This window comes from Barbus barbus, assembly GCF_936440315.1.
Source record: "Barbus barbus genome assembly, chromosome: 30".
Lineage (NCBI taxonomy): Eukaryota > Metazoa > Chordata > Actinopteri > Cypriniformes > Cyprinidae > Barbus > Barbus barbus.
In genome coordinates, this window is record NC_136758.1 from 14,210,549 (window position 1) to 14,237,875 (window position 27,327).

Below are 27,327 nucleotides of genomic sequence, written 5' to 3' on the forward strand. Positions count from 1 at the left end.
CCAATAGTCATGAATATTAATTAGGGCTTGTGAATATTAATGAGTCAGGCGGTTGTTAGGGGCGACAGCGTTCAGCTGTGAACGCACAATATCTAATAAAAGTTTAGAGCACTTTCTGAGGTAATTTGTTTCATATAAATATGAACCCATTTCCAAAGTTATTAGAAGGCTGTCTCATTGACACAAAACATGTAGAGTCCGCAGCCATATTTGTGGCGAAAACGCTACGTAACGCTGCGTCCAACTTCACAGTAAGTTTACTTCAACTCTGTGTATTTCAACAGACAAACGTGTCATTTAAGGTTTTATTGATAATATTTGTTTACAACTGGCATGTCCTGGCATTTAGGTGAAATCAGTTTAATCTCTTCAAACAGGTGTGTCCAGAACAAACACAGGTTTTTAGACGCATTCAAGCACGTTAATGTAACGAGGCAGAGAGGACTAGACTTCAGGAACAAACACTACACCTGTGTGCGTGCTGCTGACGAGCACTCCATATACACAACATGTGTAGGTAACACACTACATGTATACTCTAATCTTTAATCAGACCTTACTTTACTCCAAATGTGTAAAGCCACTTAATAAACTTAATAAATAAAACGCGTCCATTTTCATAGTCATCCGTTCCTGTTGCCCCGTTTTTTTAGTCACATTGGACAAGTTTTCAGTTACGAAACTGCTTCAATGCTTGTCTTTTTTTTTTTTTTTTTTTTAAGGAATAAAATAGATCAAATTACTAATGGCAATAGTTCGGCCCTTCAGTTAGACTTTTTTCCTCTCTAGACAGTAACACCAGTTTCAACATTTTTGATTTTGTCATCAAAAATGAAAAGGGTGTCTGTATAAACTGCATATTTTTAATAACGAGATCTGAACAACAACAAAAGGTGCATCAAGTCATTGACTCAAAAGTTGCAAATGTAAACACATCATCACTATTTCATGTCCTCTCATCATTCACTGATTTTTCTTGTTTTTGTTTAGGAAGGACATGGCCTGATATTGGTGAAAACTGCACTGTATGTGATTGTTGCCACATATTCACCAAGCATGTATCCAAGTATCTGTGTGGAAGCAGTTGAGAAACTAGGTGGGCTAAAATTTTAGCCAAATGTTTTTTCAAAATATATTTAATAATAAATATTTGATAATAATGTTTGTATTTTAGCCGAGTATCTGCATGAAAAGGGAAACTGAAGCTCATCATATCAGACCTGAAGTGGTGAAGAATCTATTCAGTGTGATTTTTAACACAACTGATGAAAAACTATGAACTGCACTCAATCTGCTTAGTTAGAGGAACACCAAGGTAGGTTGTTTCAACTATGGCTCAGACAAACAAGCATGTTTTTGGATTCATGTAATGGGATTTTAATTTACACATTGAGATTTGGCTTCTTAAAATATATACACAACCGTAGTTATACATCTCGACACTGAACATGACGACACACAAACTCAACTGCCGCAACTTAGGCAACAAAGATCTTTCACAGAAAGAATATACAACTCTATAGAGACTGCAAACAGAACAAAAGCTATTGCAACTGAATGTTATTAGTGTTACCATTCATAGAAACAGAGAACATGTTACACAGTTTTATATTATTTAGCTTTTTTAGTTTAGAATAAGAAATCTTAATGAATTGAAGACGTTAAGTATTGTAAGACATGTAGAAAGGGCAGAAACAATCTACAATGTCTGACCTGATCATTCACAGTGTTGAAGTTTGTAGCAGTCATCTGTTATTATAATACGCTTGTATCACCAACTGAATCAGTACAATTTGCATTTTCATGTTGCACACATCTGTATCATATACTCTGTTTTTTCATTGCAGAACAATAACGGTTTACGTTAAAATAGACAGTTCTTTCAAATCAATCCCTAAAGCCCATTCATCATTCATGCATCACATCAGTGCTTATTTAATGTGCTCCTTGATAACCATGGCAAACCACAGACTTATTAATAAGCGAGAGCTTGTCCATTTACGTATCACACAAAAACCTTATTAATTTACTAGAGACATATTTCAGTATACAGTGCTTTCATAATATACAGTCCATTTCATCCTTTTATAAGACAAAAACAATACACACAATTGGGTAGAGGTGTTGGTGTTGGTAGAATATTAATTTTTTTTTTTTTAAATAAAATTAACATACGATAATAGTATGCACCATGAATCAGGAGATTTTATCATTTTTGCAACAAAAAAAATATCAGGTTTATATATATTTTATGAATATAAGTAAAATGTATTAAATATGAGATTAATATGAAGGAATTAATACAGGTAGGAAATACTTCATGACCTGAGTGTTCTTTGAATTGTTGTTTGCTTTTGTTTAGTTTCTCTTTTTCTTTAACATGCTAACGTATGACGTATGACAAAATCCATTTCTGCATGATTCATATTTGCTGGTCAGAGTTATGAACTTTACATAAAATAAACACAAATAATAAGGAATGCAAAGTTATCACATATTGATAAGCATTTGGCAAAATGTAAAGTGTGTATGTGGTAAAAAGGTGTCCAGGATGGCACAATTCAGATCGATCCACTTGCGTTAGCTGTTCTGTTGTTAAGGAAATGGAGTAGTAAAATCATTTAGATGTCAAAAATGTAGATGTTTTTCTTATGAAAGGTCACTTTACGTTTCAAAAGACTACCTTGTGTAAATTCTGTATCACCTGAGATATACTAAAGCTGGCTTTATACCTACATCTGAGTTTATTTATTATTATTTTTTAATTTGATAAAATTTTCTCTAAGCATGTTTTATGACAAATGCTCAATAACTTTTTATACTATGTACTAAAATAACTGTATTCCCTCATACATCTTTACAAACTTGGACAAAGCCAATAGACAATTTTTTTTTTAATAGCATAATGTAATTGCCTTGTTGGTTATGAATAACGCTTTTGGCACTTAACCTCATCAATAAACAAATTCCCTAATATGAGCTGTGTAATATGCTACCAGTAAAACAAAATATTAGCACACACAGAAATGTTTAAAAATGATAAATGTTTGTAAAAATGTAGAATAATAATGAAGGAACAGGCAGAGGGCGGCATGCAGTCTGCAAAGTGCTAAGTTGCTTGTGCGTAGAGGAATACCTATGGCAGTGCAGCATCAGAGCTGAGTTTGTTGGGGATGCTATCTTTTTTTCAGAACTGTATGTCCTTTCAGCTGCTTTCGGCATGTTGATCTTGCTTGTCTACCTCTGGTAACTGCTCTCTCCAGAAGGTGAACTGGCTGAAGGTGTCTGAACAGGGGAAGTTGGTGGTGTTCCCTCTTATTAGAAGAGGGAAGACATGATCCACGACCTCACACAGACGTCCATAACTAAAACACACAAGAATATACAGATGAATTTACTTTCAGACTGACAAATTTTAAACTATTAGACACTACTAAATTGTCTACTGTTAGATTCTGATGAGAATCAATGATAATGGAAATTACAAAAATATAGTGTTAATGCTAAATGTTTATTTTTCTTTTAATTTCGGATGATGGAAATTACAAAAACTAGCAAAAGTATAAAAATTTCTGAATGCACTTAAATGACAAATGAACAAATCAAATGATTAAATGAATGCTTTTAAATGACAAATTGGAAAATGAGATAATTATCATGTCACAATACAAACAAACAAACAAAACAGGGTTAGTTTTATTGCAAACTATCTTTTTCTTTCTTTTACAGTGAGACGCAGACATGTTTTCTGTTGCAATCACTTACGATGATATGTTGGTCTTTGCATGTTCTTGGATGAGCTCTCCCTTAGGATTCACAGTGAATATTCTGTTCAAAGGCACTCCAACCTCTTTATATGAATAAACATCCTGGAGTGAAGAACATTCCTTAGAAATTTACATATATCAGATGAAGGTAATGTTAGCAGTTCTTGCTACCAGTACTTACTGTTGCTCTGTTTCCAAAAGCAGCATAGAAGGGTTCTGTGTTTGGATAGAACAGATTTTTAATGTCGGTCAGACATTCAATTTTAAACTTTTCTGGCTTCTTCTCAATGACCTCCCTGAAATTAAAAGACAAGACGTCAGTCACATGTAATGTAGCATTCTCTCTTTTTAAAATTCTTGTTTTTTAAAGCCTATACATGTTTTGTGTTTGTTACAACCTGTGAAATGCAGAGAACAGACTACTGGGACTAAGCAGCACAGGTCCCATGGGTAGCATGGTGCCTCTTTCATTAACCCAGTGCAGGTAACCCCGGGTCATATCAGCCATGCCAATCGCCCGAGCTGAGCAGTACATAAACTTGTAGCCGTTCCTGTTTGACAAAGATAATTAGATATATTAGACATTTTAAAATGAGCCAAAAAATATTTTTGCTCATGTGTGGTGTGGGACTCACTGGCTGACTCTGTGGTAGAGTCGGGCAATGCCCTGATGGGTCCAGTCTTTACCCAGAGTGGGTAAAATGTGTCCCAGGGTGTCAGACCTGAAGGAGATTTTGCAATTTAGACTGTACCTTCATTTCTTCATCTGACAAACCCATTACATTTCCGCAGAAAGTTGCCTTGAGTAGTCTCACCTTGTGATGGTGCCATCGATATCTGAAATCACTATCTTGTCATCCCAGTTCCACAGATAAATGGTGCCCTCACAGCGGCAGGTGCCCTGATACTGGGTGGTGACGCTGAAGACCACATCATTGGGGCCATCTTTTAAGTGCAGACTGGCCTGTGAGGAACATGCTTGTAGCGTGGGTTTCCATAACCTATTCTGTGACTGAATCTACAGGCTTTATGGAAAATGAGATGCTTACTAGCTGTTCTGAGGACAAACGAAGTGTCTTCCTGTAGCAGTGGCCTCCAGTGCTGTGGAGAACTTCAGGCTGATTGCTCACAGGATTCTGTTTAGCACCTCCACTGTCATCTTCACTGGATGATGATTCATCCTTTAATCTATGAAAAATACCACCAGTCAATATGTATAATATAATCATAATCTACATTCTCAGACTTCTAAAATATGTTTTGTTCGATAAATCGCACAATTGTCTCTGCATCTGAGCTCATATTCTAAAATTGAGTTCCCATTCTAAAACCTGATTTTGTAGTTACTGTCTATAGAAGTCTTAAAGGTACAGTACCAAAAACTGTATTTCTGTTTAAGGGCCAGATTTACTAAACAGGGCAAATTAGTATTTTCCATAGCACAATTCCATAAAAGTGCCGACGGAAGGGGAAAATTCTGCAGGTGATTTACTGACAATGCACACATTAAAGAACACAGATGCAGCCAGATCATTTCCACAATTACCGCCTGCTTTATGACATGCTTTTTTGGGTGTTAAATAATGGCACAAATACCAGTAATTTGACGAGAAAGGGAAACTCCTACAAATGCATATTCAAAAAGGCCAGGTGCAAAAACAACAATGTCCACGTCTTTTCAGTTCTAATTCTTCACTGCTCTTTCTTTTTTTTAGCAAACCCTGACAGTATTATTTTAGCACCAAAAGACAGTTTGGGCTGGCACAAGCTGTTAGTAACTGGCACTAAGTCTGTTTAAGTCTAAAGACCTGAGAGATGGTGTTATATGTTTGTGTTAAACTTAATTACAACTTTTGGATGTGAGAGACCTTGACTAAAGACTGATATGAATGTTCAGTGCAAATATTTGGTGCGATCAACATTATCATTTGAATGAATAGCTGTTAATGTGTCTGTACAGACTGACCAATAAGATGTCCAGTGCTGCTGCTGTTACATGTAATTACAACTTGCTGGTGCTTATGAACAGACTTTTTTGCTAAGCCAACAGCCATAGAGGAATCTGGAAGCAACTCTTCTGTCTCTACTCTTGTATTTGGTGGGGGGGGTTAAACAATGGTCTGAATAGCCATATTGCATGTGAAAATTTAACCGATTATTGTGCCAAACATTTGTGTTGAACAGGCCTAAATTTTATACAACTGTATTTCAGCTGAAATATGCTCAGAAAATGCAGAATATGACCCTTTAGTCTATTAGCCAGAACAATGTTCTGTTTTTCTAAATATTAAACATTAGGTACCTGCTCACAGATTCTGTTCTTATAGAATCCTCTCCACCTTCAATCTGGTCAGACGCTGATTCCTGTTGTGGTAGGAATGATAGTAACTCATTTGCATGCTTTTTTGCATATACAATATTTGCAAACCTGCCAAGTCAAAAAGTCTTGTGATAAATCTGGTATCATGTCACCCCCTTAATTCAATTCACAATTATTTCCTGTATGCAATAATGCAAATATACCGATTTGGAGCTGTTGTTTCTGCCCCGCCATGAAAACCACCAGCGTCCTCCTTTCTTGGGCATCTTCTCCTTCATGATGTTCTCCACTGTGGCCTGGAGCAAATGCACAGAGCCCCTGATACTCAAAACTCAAAAACTAAATGACAGGATGACTGTGACTGAACAAACATGCAGCTAATAAATCAACACAAATTCACAATGACGTACAGGACTAGAGCCGAACACGCTAGGAAAACAGTATGTGAAGAAACCAAGAGCAGAGTAGATATAACTCATACAGGAATACTTGGCGCAATGGCGTACAATGGGATGGGATGAGGGGAGATCAATTAAAAATAAAAAGAAGAAAAACAGGGAGGAGGGAAGAGACAAATTTAAATGCCCTGGAGTGCCATGAGAGCCGGGGTATAGTATACACAAGGACTTTAAAAAGCCATGAAACACTCGTAGAACACTTGAGAAGACAAACAATACAGAAACAATACCACTGTGATGCATTTTATCATTTACCTATTTAAACTGTGCTACTCATTTGGTTCGTACTGAGGTAGTGCTGACTTTTAAATAAAAACCTAAATAAGCAAAGGTGTCCAAATTATTATAAATATTCAAAAGTGAGACACATCCAGTGGAGTACTTTTTTTTTTTTTTTTACTGTAAATGACGGACAATGATGTTTCCAAATAAACATTTTGTTTGTTGTAATCCACCTGCAGGGGGCACATGAATCCAACAAAGTAATTAAGTTAGTAGTTGAATTTAAAATCATTGTATTTATTTGTAAATATTTTTGAATGTAATCATTTAAATTTATTTAGAATTATACTGAATTATAATTCTTTTAAGTCATTTAAATTGTATATTAAAATTATTAATATAAAAATATTAAATAAATAAAAAAGAATTGTGCTTTCTTATTATGTTAACAGAAATAAAGTTACGTCACATACATATAGTACATATAAATGATTGGTTAATCAATATTTGACTTTGATTTTAACAAGCTCAAATGTTAAAGAGTTCACCCAGAAATGAAAATTAATTACTCGTTTCAAACCCATAAGACCTTCGTTCATCTTCGGAACAGGAGATCGGTAAAATAATCCATGTGACATCAGGGGTTCAACCGTAATTTTACGAAGCTACAAGAATACTTTTAAAAAGTAAAAAGATAAGTTGATATGTTTCCTATGTTGTTGTGATTTGATCTGAACGAAAACAACGTATCTGCGTGACGCAGCTGACACAGAACAGCATGTGCTGTTTACATCCAGCGGATACTCTCCAAAATGGCGCTAGGGTGACCCGGAGGAGATTAATTGTTGAATAAAGTTATTATTTTTTTGTTCTTTTGCACACAAAAAGTATTCTCATCGCTTCATAAAATTACGGTTGAAGCCCTGATGTCACATGGATTATTTTACCGATCTCCTTGCTACATATCTGGACTTGGGAATATTTCAGTTGTTTTGCTGTCTATGCAGGGTCAGACAGGTCTCAAATTCCATCAAAAATATCTTAATTTGTGTTCCGAAGATGAACGAAGGTCTAACAGGTTTGAAACGACACGAGGGTGAGTAATAAATGACAGAATTTTCAGTTTTGGGTGAACTAACCCTTTAAGCTTTATTTAAACTACTATAAGGTCACATTATCAGTGTTTGTTGAATACCTAAAGACCTTTATGTATGTGTGTGTTGTTTATGCTGTCCTTACATTTGGCAAGGGCTTCTGGAAAACCTGCATGGCTAGTACGATAGGAGCGGCTGTGGTCCAATTATAATACCTTCGTGGAGAAAATAAAATGTGTGAAATAATTGACAAATGTAATAAAATAGTTCATTGTTAGTTTAGGAGTATTTTGACATTTTGATGAATGACATTATATAAATGTTTTTATGTGGCAGGATGTGTGAACATACTTAGTGCCAATCTTTACGACCAGGTTGGGATCATCAATGATAGATGGATTATCTGCAAACTCCTGATAAGATATTGCTCGTTCCTCAAATTCCTCTGTGAATGAAAGATTGTAAAAACTCTAATTACTTCTCTAGCTAATGAAATCTAGAAAAAACTGGATATTAATACAGAGTCTACAGAAAAGAACAGCTACTGAAAATACATTATTTTTACACTACCATTGAAAGGTTTGGGGTCAGTAAGGTTACGTTACCACGTTTAAAGTTGGCAAAAAATTGTTCAAAGGTGACAGTAATGACATTTGACATCAAATTACTTTTTAAAATATATTAAAATATAAAATAATAATAAAAAAAATATAATTGCAACTATGAAACAATTTTACTGTTTTTACTGTATTTTTAACAAATAAATGAGCTTCTGTCTTTTAAAATCATTACAAAATATTACCAACCCCAAACGTTTTAAAAGTAATTTACAACTTGTCCTTTTACCTCTAGTGATCTCTCTGTTTTCTGTCAGTCCGCCACAGAGAGAGATGGCAATATGAGGCAAGTCTCCTAACTGGTCAGAAAAGCTGTCCACCCCACTGTCCATTCCACTGCTGCCCACTGACTGAGGGGACTGATTGGCACTTCTCGAATCTGCCCCTCCCCTCACAGAAGTTGCTCCATCACTGAACGACAAGAAATAAATCTGACAATTAAAATTCATTAAAAATACATTACACCTGGATCATAAATGAACAAGTGACATTCTACCTCTTTGGAAAGTACAAGGCTGCCACCTCAGGCTCCAACTCTGTAATGTCATCCAGGTATACTCCATCTGATCCCAGATGCTGGCTCCTTTTGTCTAGGAATGATATAGTGTGGCATTATATGTTTTAGCCAAATACATTTTGCTTTGTAACTTTCTCATAAAAAGGCATTTTTAGAGCCTTAATGCTCTCTACCTTTTCTCTTTGATGGAGAGTCTGTCTTGCTAATGGCATGAGCTCCAGGACTGTGCCGCCCCTCTTCTAGGTCTGTGATAAGATGGGCAGCTGCACTGATGGCCTCCACATCTACATGTACAGCAGCGCCAGATGTTGCCTCTTCAACCCTGAGATCAGGCACATACACATCACTGCCACGAGACTCCACCATCCCATCCCCAGTGATGGCTCTGAAGTGTGTGCTTTCAGACGATGGGATTGATCTTGGGGTCACCACCATGGGCTCTGACATGGGCTGCAGGAATGACGGCTGTAGAAAGAGAAAGACATAGAGTTAGCCGCTTCACATTTGTTAATTTGCTGTGGTTATGTGGCATGTCTAGTGATTATTGTACCTTGGCAGCATGAGGCAGCTCTCCCCATGTCCAAAGCATCTCAGGGTTGTCCAGTTTCCCTCCGCTCCTCTGACTGGCCAGCAGTTCGGAGTCACTCTTGGGTGTAGATGGCAAGGAGCCATTTGGGCTGCTGTAGGGAAGAACGAAAGACATTGAGAAACATTTGGATCAACTGTAGTTTTGTATTTATACACCTGTTGTGAAATAAGCTAGGAACAATGCCTTCAACTTTTAATTCCTTGTCCTGCAAAACTGAATTCAATGCTTGAAAAACAGGACAAATCTTTAAATTGGACTATACAGTAGAGCAATGTAAGGATTTTTAGAGCTTAAGTTACAATTTATGGCTTTGTTTCAAATTACATTGTATAGTGGCAGCAGTGGTTACCTGGGTGTGGACTGAAACATGGCTGTTTGTTGAGGGCAGGAAATAGACAATCCTGAATTGGTGGGAATGGGTAAGGAGCGGATCTTCTCCAATCCTTTGCTGTGGGTCAGAAAAGAAAGATTTATTTTCAAATGTCCATTATTTTGAATTTCATTAATACAATAAATAATATACATTATAAGCAAAATAATATTATATATGTGTGTTGTAGCATAAACACAGCCGAATGTATTAGCATGTATTGTGTATTATGATATATAAGTATATTCATCATACAGTAGCTCATACAGTAGCTGTAGGAACAGTTTGCTGACGATGAACGATATATATTGATAAAACCTTCAGTTAAGTCTCGGTTACAGTCAGCAATACAGCATAAACTGGGATATACTGTTGTGAGAAACAAACCTGTTGGACTGAATGTATATATTTTATGTGTAATCAAAAAAAATGTTGCAGACATACACGTTTTTGGATTTAACAGGGTTTTTTCACTTCATAGGCATCCCTTCATCATTATTGTATTTTCGCTGAATTGCTGGCACTGCACTGTTTCGTATAGATTATTTCATTCAACTGAGAGGCACAACCACAGATTTATTTTCTTGTCTTTGAAATGCACACAATAACTTTAAGGCCTGTTTTTCCTCCTAAGAACACCTAAAAGACTGGCAGGGGTCTCCAGTTAAGAGGCTGTTTTATGTTTTATACTAGTCGTGGTACATGGTTGTCTTTTTTCCTATGTATTATATTTCCTATGTATTATATACACTTTCATTCCTTTTACTACAACTTTCCAACTTTATATCTTGCAATTGTGACTTTTTCCATAATCGACTCAGATGAACTAAGTGGCTGAAAGTAGGGAGTCTTAAGTGGCACACCTTTGAACAGCAGTCCAGTTCCCTTCAGACTGTGTGTATGTGCTGCTTGTTCCTTTCACCTGCTCAGCAAATAGCTCATGTGACATGGCTCTGAAAACACATACAATATAGGCAAACATATACGTAAGTATATATACCTGCAAAAGGTAAGAGTAAGACGTTGTATACATTTAAAGTACATTTTTACTTAATGCGTATAGATATAGCCAGAGATAATCTGCAGTGCTTGTCATCAACAGGCTCATTCTTCCAGTAAAACAGAGAGCATTGTGGGGTTTCTAGAGAGCTGGATTCAAACTGCTGAGCAGTTTGCTGAGCAACACATTCTTGAGCGGACTCTTTTTTGCCTTGTGAACAGTGTTTTCCCAGTGGCTTTTACGGTCACTTTTTAAATGTATTACTGGTACCTGGGAAACAGATTCTTGGTAATGCAAAGCATGTAGAGCACTAAAAGTTTGACCTTTTAACTTGCTTATCCAGACTGAACAGATAAGATACATAACTTGTTGTCCACTGGGAGTGAAAGAAGGGAAAAGGATGTTTATGTTGTTAAGATGGTTTATATTGCAAATAATTTCTTTTCTTAGATATGTGAGAGAATGCTAGATTGCCCAGCATTACAAAGGACTTCCCTCGAGCTGGAACCAGAACTGGCATGGTTTCATGAATTTCGTGGAAAAACATTGGAGGGGCTGTTTGAGCCACTTGTTTACTTCAGCAATAGGACTGGCGACCTCTTTTTCTCCACTTAGCCTCTCTCTCTCCATTGCAGAGCTTATTCAAAGAGTGAACAAACAAACACAGCCCACATCACAAGACCACTGCAACTGGATTCATTCCAGCAAACTTGCAGCACAAAAATTATGCCACTGCAATCACACAATTTGCAGTGTTTTTAAATGGGTTAAGAGAAAGAGGATCTCTCTGCATTATCAAAACCATCTGTTCTGTCCTAAATGTTGCATGCTCTCTATGCTCTATACAGGAAACAAGTTAAGCTTCACAGCTCGTGCCAAGCTGAACTCGCAGAAAAGTGGGATTTAAATTCTGTGTGAGATCTTGGCAAGACCACTATCCCCATTTACCCACATACAATGAAAGTGAATGGTGACCAGGGGCTGTCATACTTCAAAAAACACCATCCATCAGCTCTCAAAACTCTTTAAAGTTCATATACAGTACATTCAAAAAAGCACAAAAATGTAAATTATACGTTAATTATATTGCATGTCTCAAAACCATTTGTTATGTGCTAAATTAGAATATGCAAAGCTATATGGTCTACTTCTGTACTTATTTTTTTTTTATGTTTGGCAGCCCCTGGTATGTAAAAGATGGACATTGTTCAGAATTTCTGCTTTTTGTACTTAAAGCTGCAGTCCGTAAGTTTTGCCTCTTTGTCAACATCTCTGTTTGAAAACCTGGAATTGCAGCTGCTTGCGGAATTATCTTCCTTGTGTGAGCTGTGCTCCGGCATGGCTTCAGCGTGGATTAATCTAATGTTTTGAGGTAAATGTGTTGCTGTCAGTCACCGTACCGGTGTGGATGTTTACTGTACTTCACAATCACAGATTCTAGCCTACGGCTTGGAATATATGACCCAAATAAGAATTTTAAAGTAAGTAACAAGTCACGCTTGTTCTGGCAAAATGAGAAAAAAGCATTAGAATAAATTGTGCTACCAATGATCGGTTAGCTCATATTACATAAAACCGTGCAAATTTTTATTATTGTTATACTATACTATCAAATTATTAATGTTAACATCATCAGCATTGCGTGACTATGAGTATAGTGTCTATTAGTGTGTAATTTCAATTTCTGTACAGTCTAATCTAATTGTCATGCCATTCGAATTTCATATTAAGAAATTCTTTTAACTCAAAAAGCAAATTAGGCCCCTTTCGAACTGGTTTTCTTTAAAATACAAATCTTGTGTAATCCCAGGCTATCTGTAATCAGAAGCACATTTAAAACTGAAATATAATTAAATTTCATTCACATGTTTCTCATAAACAAAATCCTTTCTGGATTACAATCCGCCATCAAAATGATACATTTAATTATTGTAGCTGCTGTGAGAAAAGGCTAAATGATCCGCCACCTGCAGGATCCTCACATGAGACATAGCCTAGTAGCCGTAACAACTTCTTTATGTTTACAGACGTGATGTAATGAGGCAGTGCCAAGCTCGAATTTCCCGCAAAAACCTACCCATACCACTCAAATTAGAAAACATTATTATAAGTTAACCATTGTGAAACGGGTTAAAGTAAGGCGATAGTTTTTAACACTGGCTGGTTATGTCCTTGCTCAAATATTCATTTTGGATAATTTTTAACCAAAAAAAAGTTAAAGCAGTTAAAAAAAAAAACTCATACAGGTTTAGAATGACATTAAAGTCATGTGTAATAATATTTATCAGATTAAAAACTTTCCCTATATCTACTGTTTGTTCTGACCTGCTTCCAGTAGTCTCTGTATCATCATCAGAACTCATATCAATGGGAAACATGTCTTCGGCATCCGAAAAGTCTCCGGTGTCCTCTCGCTTCATGTTGTCTACATGAGATTTTCTTCTCCTCTTCCTTCTCTTCTTCATTATTGAACTGTCACCAGGGGCCTGCATGGGTCCCAGGGTTTGAATGGAGGTTCCGTTTCCAGAGTCAGACAGACGGGACGTGCCTTTTCCAACTTGGGCCTGCATTAGGGCAGAGCCCTCTGAAATTATGGGTGATGTAGCCAAGTGGGATGGCACCATCTCCTGTAGAGGGAGTAATAATAGTACTAAATGTAGGCAATGCATGCTTTAGGGAGTTTTTGCATTTTTTTCAATCTTTGGAGGAAAACATCTAGATCTATTTGTAAAAACACTGTATATCTGCAAACATACCCATTCATTCATATAACCATGAATGTAGACTGTAGCCATAAATTTGGTTTGACCGTGTGCGCTTAAAACCCAGAAGCACAACACTGTGACCCAAATGTCTTGTGACAGATCACTGCATCTTTCATTACTAACAAACACATGCACGTGCAGCTCTGAACTGTTTCTAAGTCATGGTTTCATAAGACACAAGTGCATGGCTGCACATAAATATATGATAGCATAATGTTCAGTTGTTTATGTCACTCAGTTGCCCTTGAGAACCAGACGACCAGCTCATACGTCAGTTATCACTCCCATAGACAGACCATTATCAACTCTAGCTGTGCTAAACCTCATCACCACAACACAAGATATGATGACTATAGTCAACAGCAGGAACCATCACAACAACTAATACAGAAAACCAGAGTTCTTGAGCGCTTTAAAATCACTTTCATTAGAGGAGGACAGGCTAAAGTTAGTTAATTAGTTGCACTCCAAACTAATGCCATTGGTTGAGGTTGGCAGAGGGTCAAATCCAAGTCTGAATGGCTAACATACATAGATTCTTTTCTACCCTTTATAAAGTCTTCAGCTGCCACCTATTTAAGTAATAGGCCTATATGTCATCTGACATTTTGTGTATGGTATTACAAAAAAAAAAATCCCTTTCAGGAGCTTTAATCTCTTGTACTGGCAACAAAACAATCCCAAATTCACTGCACTTCAGTGAAAAGGCCTCGTCTGCATTAAACCTGCTATTTTAAAACTGCTAAAAAATGCTACACACACCATGTTCATGCAATACTGTCACACATCATTACAATCATTAGTCATTGATAATAAAGGCAACAAATAGTGGCATAAAATGGCACAAAAATGAAACAAACAAATAAAACACACTAATCTTAAGAAAGCCTTAGCAGTAACTGGCACATTACGTGAATGCAGTGCACTTTAGTTTCCCGTGGCTTTTTTCTATTAGATATAGACTAAATATGCATGAAAATAATATAGCTTGAAATTTAGCTTTTTTTTTTTTTTTTTGTGTTTATTGCTATGCTAAGAGTTTTATTCATTTACTTTGAATACATTTGTATTTTTTTTATGTAGATTTGTATTTAATGCTCATTGCTAATAAATCAAATAAACGATTTTAATCGTTTAACGTTAACACATTTAATTTTTCATTTAAATTTTGATTTAATTTAATGTTTATTGCTAATAAATAATAAAAGAGTATTAAACATTGTGGTAGTACATTGTAGTAGCTGTAGAACATTCAATATATGAATATAAAACTAAGTATGAAACTAAATATATATAAAACTAAAACTGAGTGCCATTACATCTGTAGAAGATCATCTCCTAAAATGCTGCACCAGAACATCCAATGTATTCAATATCCTTCTCTAGAACTGTTACACTTGTATTCAAAACAGAATATCATATTAACATCAATGACGGTATTCAAGAGTGTAGCAATTTCATATTCCTGTGAATGCAATCCAGTGATAGCTCTCTGCTTGCTACTGGTTATATTTAGTCAAATGAAGCACAAACATCTAAACCGGTTCAGACAAATAGACGGTGATTCCGCTGGAATAAAGAATAACATAATTTAGCGAGTACATAATATTTTTACACAGGTCAGGTGTATGCAATGAGAGCATTATTTTAGTAACACAAGGCAAAAGTTGAGGGATCACAGGAAAAGTACATCTCTTTTCCTTCAAGAGCCAGAATGTTCCACATGAGTGCTAACCAGGGCAACCATTGCCATTGAACCATTGAACGCAGTGTACCTCAGCAGATATTAATCTCAGGCATTTGTGCCTGTGATGAGCAAGAAACCATCTGTGGTCAGAAAGTAATGAGGAAGTTTGAAAGACTAAGCTAGGAGGATAACCAACATACGCGGACAGAGCTTTTCTTATCTCAGCAGTCAGACAGTGTTCTCTGGTACATTACTTTGCCCTTTAAATTGGCTGGCTTTCGCTTTCAACCTTGGGAAGCATAAAGATGGGTGCCGTTTTAGACAGAACAACGGTGCCCTTGGCTAAAAGGGTCTGTTCTAGAGCAAAGTGTTCAAGCTCGGGTAACAGAATGCATGCAGCTGGATTGTTTCCAGTAAACAAGTTCAGATTTCAAACTATGGTACTTATGAGGAGACATGCACACGTCGTGTTACATTTCTCAGTGCACAATGACTCTTGGCTGCAATAAAAGCAATGCTACAGGATTTATTGTTTGGTACAGGACACAGGACTCACCTCACCACTTTCTGTTTCTTTGACAAAGAATGCCTCTCCGTTTTCACCTAGCTTCATGTGTAAGCTGACCGGCTCCCCATTTATCTCAATGTCAACCTGAGGAGAAAGGGAACATGGAATGCTGTCACTATAATAAAGGCAATTTACAACAGTAAGCCATGTGCAACACAAGGCCAATGACAATGATAATTTTATCCCATTTTAAAACAACAACTTCAAAGAGTATATTTATGTCCATGGCTTTGAAATAATAATATATTTTACTTGATATGTCTCCAGACATTCTGGACGTTGGACAGAATAAAACTTACAATTCTGAATCATTTACTTACCTTTATATTGTTCCAAATCCATAATTCATTCAATTCAGTTCACGCTTTTCATGATACATGTTGTTTCAAAGCAGCTTTAAAGAAAATTAATGTTTCTACATTACAAGAATGATCTGTTATCAGAGGTGACCATATGGCAGAAATGTAGATTAAACAAATCATGAGAATTTTGTTCATCCTCGGAACACAAATTAAGATATTTTTTTATATTTTTTCTTTTTGTTCCTTTATTTAAAGTCCACAAAAGTACAAAAAGTCTTTGTAAAAGTAATCCATTTGAACTGAGCAGTTTAATCCAAGTCTTCTGAAGAGACTGGATCACTTTATATGATGAACAGATTTCATTTAGGCTTTTATTCACATATAAGCATTGATCATTGCACATACATAGAGGACTTCAAACATGGTAAACAGAAGCCTAAACGGAAGCTGGGCTTGCTTGATGCATGATAACAACCATAACTGAGCATATTTACATGCATACCAATGGGCTGATAACTTCCAAAAATCAGTTTATTGAATTAACCTGATTCACTGGTTTGCATCCAAATCAGTAACCAATGCAAGTAAACAGTGTTTACAAGACTGTATTAAAAATCTGATTATTCCCAGGTGATGACGTCCAAGTGTAAGCATCTGTTTATTATGTGATGTTAAATAAAGCATTAAAACCCCCAGAGTATTTCAAAATGTCAGCAGGAAACTTGCACAGACTTAAGGTCATTGCACACTGAGTATGAAATTTTCGCATGCGTTTCTCAATTTTTTCATATTCCTCATCCTCACAAAATGCATGCTACGGGTGCGAAAACGCAGAAGATAGAACCTGAACGTTTCGGAGGCAGTGTGTAAATGTGATTGACACAACGTGAGGTCGTATTTATTTTTAAACGTGCGAAAAGTTTCTACGACTGTACCACTTGTCCTTTGGCTGCACGAGATGAGAACACATTTTTTATATTTGGTTACACTTTATTTTAGGTGTCCTTGTTAAAGTGCAATTGTACATTTAAGCACTGAGTAATATTAATTAACTATATGTACTTACTATATGGTTAGGTTTAGTATTAGAGTTTGGCTTAGGGTTACTTGCATGTAATTATGCAGAATTTATTGTTATTATAATACTAAGTACATGTAACAAGGCCACCATAAAGTAAGGCGTTACCTTATATTTCTTGGGTCAAGAAAAAGTCAAAACACTTGCTGTGGATGGCTGGTCCACAGCAGGTGGATGCAGGTTATGGTGTTTATATACTGGACAGTTTATAAAGCATGTCTGTGCTAGTGCTTACCACTTTCTCCCGGGAACGCAGCACCCCCATCTTGCCGAAACGGACGTGAAAAGGCGAGCACTGCAGAGTGCCGTCGGGGTGACGCACCACAATAACATCGATACAGCCGGACAGGGTGGCAGGGTTAAGGCCTCTGTACAGCTCCTTCACCTGCACAAAAACCTGACCGGCTAGCTGACCCACGTAGTTCATGGTCTGACTCTGAAATAGAGAAAAGTCAAGCTTTTAAAGTCAAACATGAAACTACTCAAATCATCACCTTAAAATAATCCTAAAATCTCTATTTTCCCTTATTATGTTTTATTATGTTCCAATTATTATGTTCTGTGTTGCTCTTTTACATGTAACATTTTTTTTTTAATAAACAAGTACTTGATAATTTTATCGCTAAATCAAGCTATATAACTCTCTGTGAACTTCAACTGTTTGTGTGAAAGTGCACAGTCAAATGTGTAAAGGCAAATGTGATGTTGATGAGCCATCTATGTGTGTGTGTTTAGTTAACATGATAACATTCAACATCTGTACAATAAACAGTCCTCTAAGATTATGCTACATTTTGCAACTGCAGGCCTAATGGAGAAGATAAAACCTGTAGAGTGAACTAGGTATAATAAAACATGCTGTCTTGGTCAACTCAAGCCCAGATCTCTTTGGCAATTTAGGTGAAAGGTAAAATATCATAGAACCCCTTAAGACTGCAAGCAGTAGATACAATGACATTGCTCAAAAAAGGATTACAAGTGGTGTTCCTCAAGCATGGCCAAGGGTTTAATAATGCCTGGTTCTGGCATGCTCTACCAACCCAGAAAACTACTGCCTCTCTGTAGTGCACAGCACGTAATGTTTAAAGTAATTAGCTAATTGCAAGTGTCTGCAATTTTAAAAAAAATAGCGTGCACTATTACAATATGCAAGCTAGGGCTTGCGTAATTCCGACAACGCAGAACAAGTTGGCATTAATCGGAAGGAAAGAAAGAAAAATAATTTTGTATGCATGAAGAGTTCCCACACTTTTTGAACAATTAATTTAATGACTTGCCCAATGACCTTTTCAGCTGTTTATGGTTACTAAAAGGATTTATTTAAAATTTGGATTTGCATTTGTTTGTCAGGTGCCAATTTTCTGAATTAACAGAATTAAACATTTATATTTAGTACTGTACAAATAACCCTCATGGGTATGGTGACCCATACTTGGAATTTGTGCTCTGCATTTAACCCATCCAAGTGTACACACAGTAGTGAACATACACCCGGAGCAGTGGGTAGCCAATGCTGTGGCGCCCGGGGAGCAGTTGGGGGTTTGGTGCCTTGCTCAAGGGTCTCACCTCAGTCATGGTATTAAGGGTGGAGAGAGTGTCAGACCCGAGACTCGAACCCACAACCTTCGGGTTACAAGTAACCAACTCTCTATCCATTAGGCCATGACTGCCCTCAACGGACTTATCCTGCACATTTACACAAATTTACATAGTCACATGGGACTGACATGGCTCCAATAGTTCTTCTGTTACTGGTTTACTTTACTTTAATTACTGGTGCCAATAATAGCACACACATCCAAATGTACAGTGCATCTATGATGCTTGATTTGACACTAGAGTTGCCTAATCAACAAACACTTTAAGACTCATTTCAACTAATTAAAACAGAATATCATCCAAAGGACAAGGAGGTCACTGCTAAGGTCATTATATATATACGTATATATATGCATTATTACATATTAAGAATGTATATTTTGCAATCACTACTGAATCATAGATAACAGATAAAGTAATAGAGAAATGACATGCAAGTACTCGGCTGTACATATATTTCAGATGGCACTTAGAATGTATATAATATATATATATATATATATATATATATATATATATATATATATATATATTGATTAACGTTAATTACAAAAATTATACATATGTCTACAGTTGTGGTCAGAATTATTGGCACCTTTGGTAAATATGATCAAAGAAGGCTCTGAAAATAAACCTGCATTATTAATCCTTCTGATCTTTTATTTTTTTAACCTTTTTATTGAACTAACGCAATTGAAAATGGGGGAAAATCTCATTATGAAATAAATGTTTTTCTCAAATACACGTTGGACAATCATCCGCTGTGCTATAAAAACAGAAGCCCTTCACTGTTAACCCAAACAAGTGCATGCATTTACGTTTGCAAATGATTATGAACAGGATGAAAATGAGAGGCCAGGGAGGGATGAAATTCCCTGTAATACATACGTGGGATGCGCAAAGGCGTTAGGATGTCACAGCCATTCAAAAGTACTTGGATCCTCGGACGCGGCTGAATCCGGTTGATGTTCGCTGCTCTTCGCTCATGTGTTTTGTCTCTGCCGTTTGACACACTGTCTGTTCACTGACTGTCTGTGTTGGTGTTGTATTTAAAGAAGGGTGGAAACTGTTTGCCGTGAGTAGCAGTCCCTGCCTCTGCAGCTGACATCACAGTTAACCCTTTGCACCAATCTACATCGCTAGTTACGCGACGCGGCAAACAGCTATAAGCTCCCATTTACAGTCAATGAAGCTGCCTACTATATCGAATAGTATGCGCGCGACGCGTCTTTCACGCTTGTGGTTGGAGTCATGACGTCGCCACACTCTGGACCAATCAAACACTTTGTTGATGCGATGCAACGCGACAAGAACGCTAGCGTTGGCTATTCGACACCGCAAACAAGCGTCAACGGCATTATATCTATACTACAATGCTTTACAGTTATTTTAAGCACCTTCAACATTAACGTTTATTCGAGACTATTTTTATCCACTGTGTTAGTTTGACGATGAACAGCTCGTTGTGGTTGCGTTTTAAATTGCCTATCAGTAAATGCAACGACTGAAATCCAACTAAACGACTGAAATTGATCTGCCTAATTTGTGTTTAATTATAATTGCTTGCTGAATATGGCAATGCGGTGGTGAAATATGCTGACCATGCATTACATTTAATACACGCCTTTAATGGATTTAACACACACATACAGTTCTGCTCACGTGGCAGGAAAGCAGCAGCAGCTGAACTGCCAGTCGAATGTTTACCATAGCATGAGTGTGTGTCTGTGGCTGTAAGTCATCTCATCAGAAAAGATATGTGGGTCTTTGAGTGGTAGTTTACTGATTATTACTATTCCAGCAATATTACATGCTTTCAAAATTGAAAGGTTTTCAGTTGCAGGTATTTTATGGGGGAAAAAGAAAAATAAAGTCTGCACAGATGTACATCACAGTACGGCAAGTGTATCAGATAGTAACATGCATATATATATATATATATATATATATATAAGTGTAGATGTTGGTTTAGATGCCGCACATGCCACTAAAAGCATGCATTCTTATCTTTCTGACATAGCAGTTATTGTAGTGTAATGCACTGTGGTAACCCAGGCTACCTTTGAGAGGTATTTCAGACCTTGTGTTTGTTTGAGTGGTTCAGAGGAAAGTGTGTGTGTGTTTAAACTGCTGGAACTGCTGGCTTTCTATGAAAAGAGTGACTAAAGAAAACAAAGGTATGTATATATGCGTGTATTTTAGGCAATGAACAAAATAAGAGAATTTGGTCATGTTAAAGCAAGGACTGCCCAGCTATCTGATTCCACAGCGTACTCTCAGCATGCACACTCTTTCATCATGATCTGTTGATTTCTCCACAGGATACACCAGAACAGTAGAGTACATTCCAGATACACTGGTGGGGTTTCTAGGAATAAGAATGTGATTTAGATAGTCTGGGGTCTGAGGAGGTGGAGGAGACTACCAATGCTTTGTGCTGATAAAAAAATTTATGTTAACTAATATTAACATATCATACTGTATCTTGATTAGTTTTGCTGTCTCTTGTCAGTCATACTATAATAACACTTTGAACATAAATAGATAAAATATTCACTATATCTGTAATTATCTTATCTACCCTAAAGCCTGCCCATATGGTTCTTTACAGTGCAGTCTATAAGCTTATAGCACGTGACTGATTGTGAAAATACATTCCCAAGAAAACCAGTGAATGCGTTCACGTGGTGGAAGGGGGAGTCGCCTGGTTTGGTCCATCTCCACCAATCAGAGCCAGAGGGGTCTATGACACAAGGCATGTGGGGGTCATGTGTTGACTAAACTGCTGAACTTACTATTGTAGGAGGGAAGATTGACACTGAGACTATTCAGTGAATTGGGGCCTGTTTTTCTGCATCACTTCATTGTATTACTGACATCCCAGGGCAGTACAGCATGTACCATAGGCAGTAAAACAAGATCCTGCTCAGTTAGTATGATGGATTGGGTTGTAAACAAGTGGTGAAATTATATTTGAGAGCATGACATAACAATGTACAGCAGACTGACTGTGTGTGAACATGCACAAACACTAATAATGCACAAAGCCTTAATAATTAATGCTGTTTCGGGGTTCTCTGCCTTTTTGACGTCAACGCCCCACAACAATATTCAAAGTCCCCCCGCCCAGTTTTGTTTTCTAATCATATTTTAATCTATTGAGATTTTTTGACAGTCCCATTAATTTAAGTATAAGTGGGGAAAATACTCACAGTTTGTACCTAATAAAATATTTTAGAACTTGGCATAACAAGAAAAATTTACATATTCCTTTTACTTCTCCAGGTCTACAAATCACTCTTAGGCTAGATTATATGAGGCAGGGCTACCTCATATACATACATTTTCCTATATGAGGAAGAAAATGTGGGAACCTTGGTTCTTCAAAAGGAAACAGTTGTTGAGAAAATGAATTGACATTTGTAGTTTTTTAGCTTATTTTTAAAACTTGTTTTTTAATTATTTATTTATTTGTTTGTTGTTTGTTTAATAACTCCTTTGGTTGAGAACCATTGGACTTAAGAACCTAGCAGGAACACGCTGAAAGAACATGAGTAGAGATATCAGACAATATTTGTACCACACAGAGTGCAAAAGTGGAAACAGAAGAACAGGCTTGGCAGGAATATCATGCTGATGTCTGTTTATAGTCAGTCAAGCTAAAGACCCTGTTCTCAACAATCAGCAAAACAGTTTCCCTTGTCTCAGCACAAGCAGACTTGCTCGGGCCGCTGTTTTAGCTTTACATCAGTTATTTCAGCCTTGACGTAGCACTGGCCATATTTAACTGCAAAACAGGGTTCAATTGCATCAATCATTATAAACCTGCATCAGCTGTGTTGCATCTTTAAACTCAATTGAACATAGCAACCACTACAATCTAGCATAATTAAGGCTACAGGCGAGCAACATTAGTATTTTCTTCACAAAACATAAAACTCTAGTTTGTATTTAATTGCAAGGTAATGAAACAGAAACAAGGGCTCTTAAAATATCAATCATTCATGAATCATGAATCACAACCATTAATGGGTTCTTTGATGGCCACAGCAGTGATTATACAACAACCTACAACTCTTGACCTTCACTGACTCCTGCTGAACACATATGACTTCTCCAGATATTGCCTGATCTTTAATTAAACATCTTATGTTACCTTTTAGGTTAAAAATACTCTGGTTTAATGATAACTTTGTACAGACGTCCAAACACTTTGAAGAATGAATTTGCTCAGAGGTTGAACGCTAACCTGGTCAGTCTATTTGGAAATGCCCGTGTAACCTGACACAGTGACGCACTCAATGCTCTTTGGTTCTAGGTCACATAACAGGCTCATGGTGTCCCTGCCAATGGACCTTCCCTCAGTTGAGCTAAATGGACATTTGATATGCAGGTGCCAAAAATTCCTTATAATTTACAGACTAATTAATAAACATAATATAATAAATATTCAAATCATATTAAATTCTAGTCCTATATGCATTAGAACATGTATCTGAAATCCATGCATATTATTTGTATATGCGCTTTTGCTAATGATTCATTCCTCAAATGAGAACCTTATTTGAAAATAACCATTTCAGAACAATCATGCACGCCACAATCAGCACAGAATTACTGAGAATAAGCAATGAAGCTTTACTAAACCTATTTGACAAGCTATTTAAAACTAGTTAAAGCTTTAAACACAAACCAATTAAATTATGTTTAATATCTGGCCCAGACAGACATTTTTCAGGATTTTAATCCATCATACTGAATTTTAAACTGATAAATCATGGTGGGTTACCCATGTCCAGCTCGTCTCATTTGGGCTGAATCTTTCACTGTATTCTTCCACTTGATCCTCTGCTATCATGATTCCATTATCCACTCGTGCATATGAAATAAGCCTTTACTACAAGCTGAGACTAGTCTTTATGCAATGCTCGTGCTAACAATTGAGCAGTGAGCTATATACTGGGCTTGAAGCTGTTTTCATATACTAATTTTACCAAGAGTGTTCTTGGAATGGTGTCCACAGGCGAAACTTGAGAGGCCTGGCATGAAGAGCCTCAAGTGGTCAGACCCTCCAGAGGGGCTATCACTACAGCTTTCTCACAATTAGCATATATATATATGGACATAAACATCCACAAAGATGCACAAATGATTTATAGACTAATCCCATACACAGATAGGTGTTTTTAACAATTCTTGTGTGTTTGCTTGTTTGTTTTGCTTATTTTCTGTGCATAATTTGTATAATTTAATTGTATACAACAGTAAGTTCCTGTTTTTGAATTTGATTGGCTGAGCGGCATTCCAAGAACTCTGATATTTAAAAACGCACTTGACTTTGTGCATTCCAGACAGACTGTCAGAGGGGTCTCTGACCCTTTTTTTAGGTCATCATTATGTCAAAAGGTGTAGCGACAAGTAACTATATTTATGGGTGAGTCATTGAACTGTCACCCCCCCTTTTTGAAAACTTTTTGAAAGTGCACTATTTAAAGTTAAATTGTAATAATTCATGAATGCTTTTGAATACAGACCTAAGATTGGTCTCCTTTTAAAGAAGACAATCAGCAGATTATTCAATCAGCAGAGAAGTGAAATAATAAAAAAAAAACGAAAGTAACAAAAAAGTTATAAAAGTTTAAATTTACTGTAAATAACATGTACGATACTATTATTATTATATATTATATAAAATAAATATTTTACAAAATATATTTTAATCCAAATTTGGCATAAAATTAAAGCCATATGTCTAAATATGTTGTGTTCCAAATTTGAAGTTGATATAAAAAAAATTGAGGTTACTACGCAATTTTGTTTAGGCGTTATACCACAAACAGCCACCGGGTGCCATTCAAACCCCATTGAAGTTTTTTTATGCACTTTTCTGTAACAAATGGATCAATTTCTCTCTCACTCTTACTCCTATCACAGACTAACCACCAAATATGGAATCTTGAGACTCAGACCTTTCCGATGATATGTATTTTGTCAAGATTATAAAGTTTTGATTCTATAAGACCGTAATACATTTAGTCACCACTAAGGGGGAGGAGCCCGCTAAAAGATTTTAAAGTACCATTTCTATGGTGACGCAATATCCGATTTCAAAACGGTTTACACAGGATGAACTTTGAGATTTTAAGCTTTCAAATGATATATAATATATGATGATTACTAAAACATGTGATAGGAAAAAAAGGAAACGAATAGAATTTTGGGTCAAAGGTCAGAGCTCCTATTATGGTGTATATGTTTTGAGGTGCGCTCTTGTCATAAATTAATCTATTACTGCTCCTATACAATTTTTTATAACAAACAGTGGTGAAATATCTATTTAGGAGTCTTGGACCTTTCCAATGATATATAGTTTGTCATGATTAGATTAGGATTTAATGGTAATATATTGAAGTAAAGTTAGGTGTCCCGTATACGGGACGGTGACAGTTAAGGTTAAACAATTCGTTCTAAACATTGATTCATCCACGATGTTGCTCTAAGAGGGGTGACAGTTGATTTTTGCTTTGACTTGGTTTGGAAGCGTTGTAGCAATTTATTATTTAAAACCTAAGTTACTCAGTATTAACTTCACATTTATTGAACTGTAGTATGAAACACTACTACACTTGAAATCATGCTGTTGATCTGAATATCAGGACTGTGATTTCTTGCTACCACGTGCCTGTGGTAGATTTATATTTGTTTTGTTTGTTTGTTTGTTTTAAGCATGATCTTCACTGTTCACACTAACACTTCACACCAACCTTTGAAGAAATAAAAACTTTATTAGGGACAAAATTGTTGTAGTTTGTGTAAGTGTAAGTCAATTATTTTAAATTAAGGTGATTTTAAGATTAAATATATAATTATGATGGATTTGTATATTTTAACACTGAAAATCTTAGTCTGGGAAAAGTAATAGTACAAATAAATCTATACCAAAAAAGCATTTTAACAAAAATCTAAGTTTCCAAGACAGTTTTAAAGTTTTACCAAAACAAAAATCCTATTGGAAATCCTGACTTTTAATGCACTTTCAATAAAATGCTTATTATTGAAACTTGACTTGCAGCAGGATAAAATGACTTAAGTTAAAGTTATTAAAAAGACATTAAGTTACAGTTACAGGCTGCAACAACTGTGAGCCTGATAATAATAAGGTTATTTTTAAGTTGTGCAAGTTCCAGTTCCAGGGACCCGTCACATCATGTCACATGTCATTTCAGGAGGGGCGGGTTATGATGTTTCTGTGACTCTTGTGAGACTGACCCTTACCCCACCAGAGACGGCCAGAATGTACACTTGCAACACGAGCCACCGTTTCCACTTGCTTCAGAGAATATGACATAAAGAGTCATACCAGATGACAGCGACTGCGTGTGTGCTCTTAGTCTATCTAGATAGTGATTCAATTGTGCAACATTTGAATGGCTGAAAACTGGCTAGCACAAATATGCTGCATTCAGTGTTAAATACCTCATCCCATATACCATAATACAAGTATGATGGGTAATATTTCAGTTTGAAGGATTGAGTGTACTCTAAATGATTTATGATCGAAAGATATGTACAGGTGACACCGATGAATTTAACTGCAAGCTGCAGACATGTTTGTGGATGGTCGTAACATGACACATGCTGTGGTTGCTGTAAACATTTTGAGTGACACATTGATCCTTTATTAACAGAACGATGAGTGGTACATGCTGTTAACTGTTAAGTAACATGCCTAGCAGGTAATTAATACTCCCATTCTTCCCTACAGAGCATGAGAATGATGCGTTGTCATAGAAACTGAATTTATAAAAGTATTACTGTTAATAAATTAATTTTGTTGAGGCACAAACAACTGACATTAGTGAGCTGCAAAGTAAATTTGCAAGCATTATTTTGAAAACACTTGGAAACAACCAGTTTACTCATACATTGCCACCAGCAACCGTGAGGTTATGCCCTCTGCTGGTCCTATTTAATAAACAAGGCAACTGATAAAATCTATTATCGTAAAAAGCCTATTATAAAGAGCACTTTTGATTTCTGAGCCAATTAAATCATAACCTTCAGCTCTATTAAAATAATAAATGTTCTTTTTATCATCTCTACCAACATTACACTTTTTTAACACGTTTTCTATAATTACTGTGCAATAACAGACTAAAAATCGAAACACTACCCAATTTAGCTAACAGTTGTTTCTGTCTACAAGAAAACAAGTAGTAGTAATAGATTAGTGTAGTATTGAAAGTTTTTAGCTTCGTCTCCTACAACACTGATTACTAAAAGTTAATTTTCAAATATGTCTTTATGGACTGAGACCAAGAGGTTTTCTTTAATACATAGTGTCTAGATTTTTATAATTGTTGATTTATGCTTT

General features: G+C 36.3%; 1 protein-coding gene and 1 pseudogene across 3 annotated transcripts; one reads left to right on the top strand and one right to left on the bottom strand.

Annotated features, from left to right (window-relative positions):
• Nucleotides 1-140: 140 nt before the first annotated feature.
• LOC306850432 (profilin-4-like) lies at nucleotides 141-1,113 on the top strand (annotated as a pseudogene). The gene is made up of 3 exons: nucleotides 141-251; nucleotides 378-513; nucleotides 991-1,113. The product of its transcript is annotated as a profilin-4-like (transcript).
• A 245-nt stretch (nucleotides 1,114-1,358) lies between these two features.
• Nucleotides 1,359-23,948, bottom strand: LOC306850841 (phosphatidate phosphatase LPIN1-like). Of its 2 annotated transcripts, none has more exons than XM_079386758.1 (21): nucleotides 23,743-23,948; nucleotides 17,590-17,790; nucleotides 15,963-16,058; nucleotides 13,280-13,581; nucleotides 10,818-10,907; nucleotides 9,934-10,032; nucleotides 9,546-9,675; nucleotides 9,169-9,460; nucleotides 8,975-9,068; nucleotides 8,708-8,889; nucleotides 8,213-8,306; nucleotides 8,007-8,076; nucleotides 6,291-6,383; nucleotides 6,070-6,131; nucleotides 4,817-4,955; nucleotides 4,583-4,731; nucleotides 4,403-4,489; nucleotides 4,166-4,318; nucleotides 3,949-4,063; nucleotides 3,766-3,869; nucleotides 1,359-3,365 (listed from the first exon to the last, which is right to left on the bottom strand). In XM_079386758.1, exons 1-21 carry the CDS (start codon nucleotides 23,809-23,811, stop codon nucleotides 3,206-3,208), a joined length of 2,781 nt encoding a protein of 926 aa, XP_079242884.1. In that variant the 5' UTR covers nucleotides 23,812-23,948; the 3' UTR covers nucleotides 1,359-3,205. The 2 variants fall into 2 exon arrangements, with proteins under 2 accessions (XP_079242884.1, XP_079242885.1); XM_079386759.1 differs by lacking the exon at nucleotides 23,743-23,948 and adding an exon at nucleotides 19,842-20,197.
• Between the last annotated feature and the right edge of the window lie 3,379 nt (nucleotides 23,949-27,327).

Bases quoted from the DNA above. Each gene is read 5' to 3' on its own strand.
- LOC306850841 (XM_079386758.1), bottom strand. From the start codon at position 23,811: ATGATAGCAGAGGATCAAGTGGAAGAATACAGTGAAAGATTCAGCCCA. The intron at 6,384-8,006 runs GTAAGGACAGCA...CATTTGCTCCAG, and splicing joins TCCAGAAGCCCTTGCCAAAT to GCCACAGTGGAGAACATCAT. The intron at 6,132-6,290 runs GTATATTTGCAT...CTACCACAACAG, and splicing joins GAAACAACAGCTCCAAATCG to GAATCAGCGTCTGACCAGAT.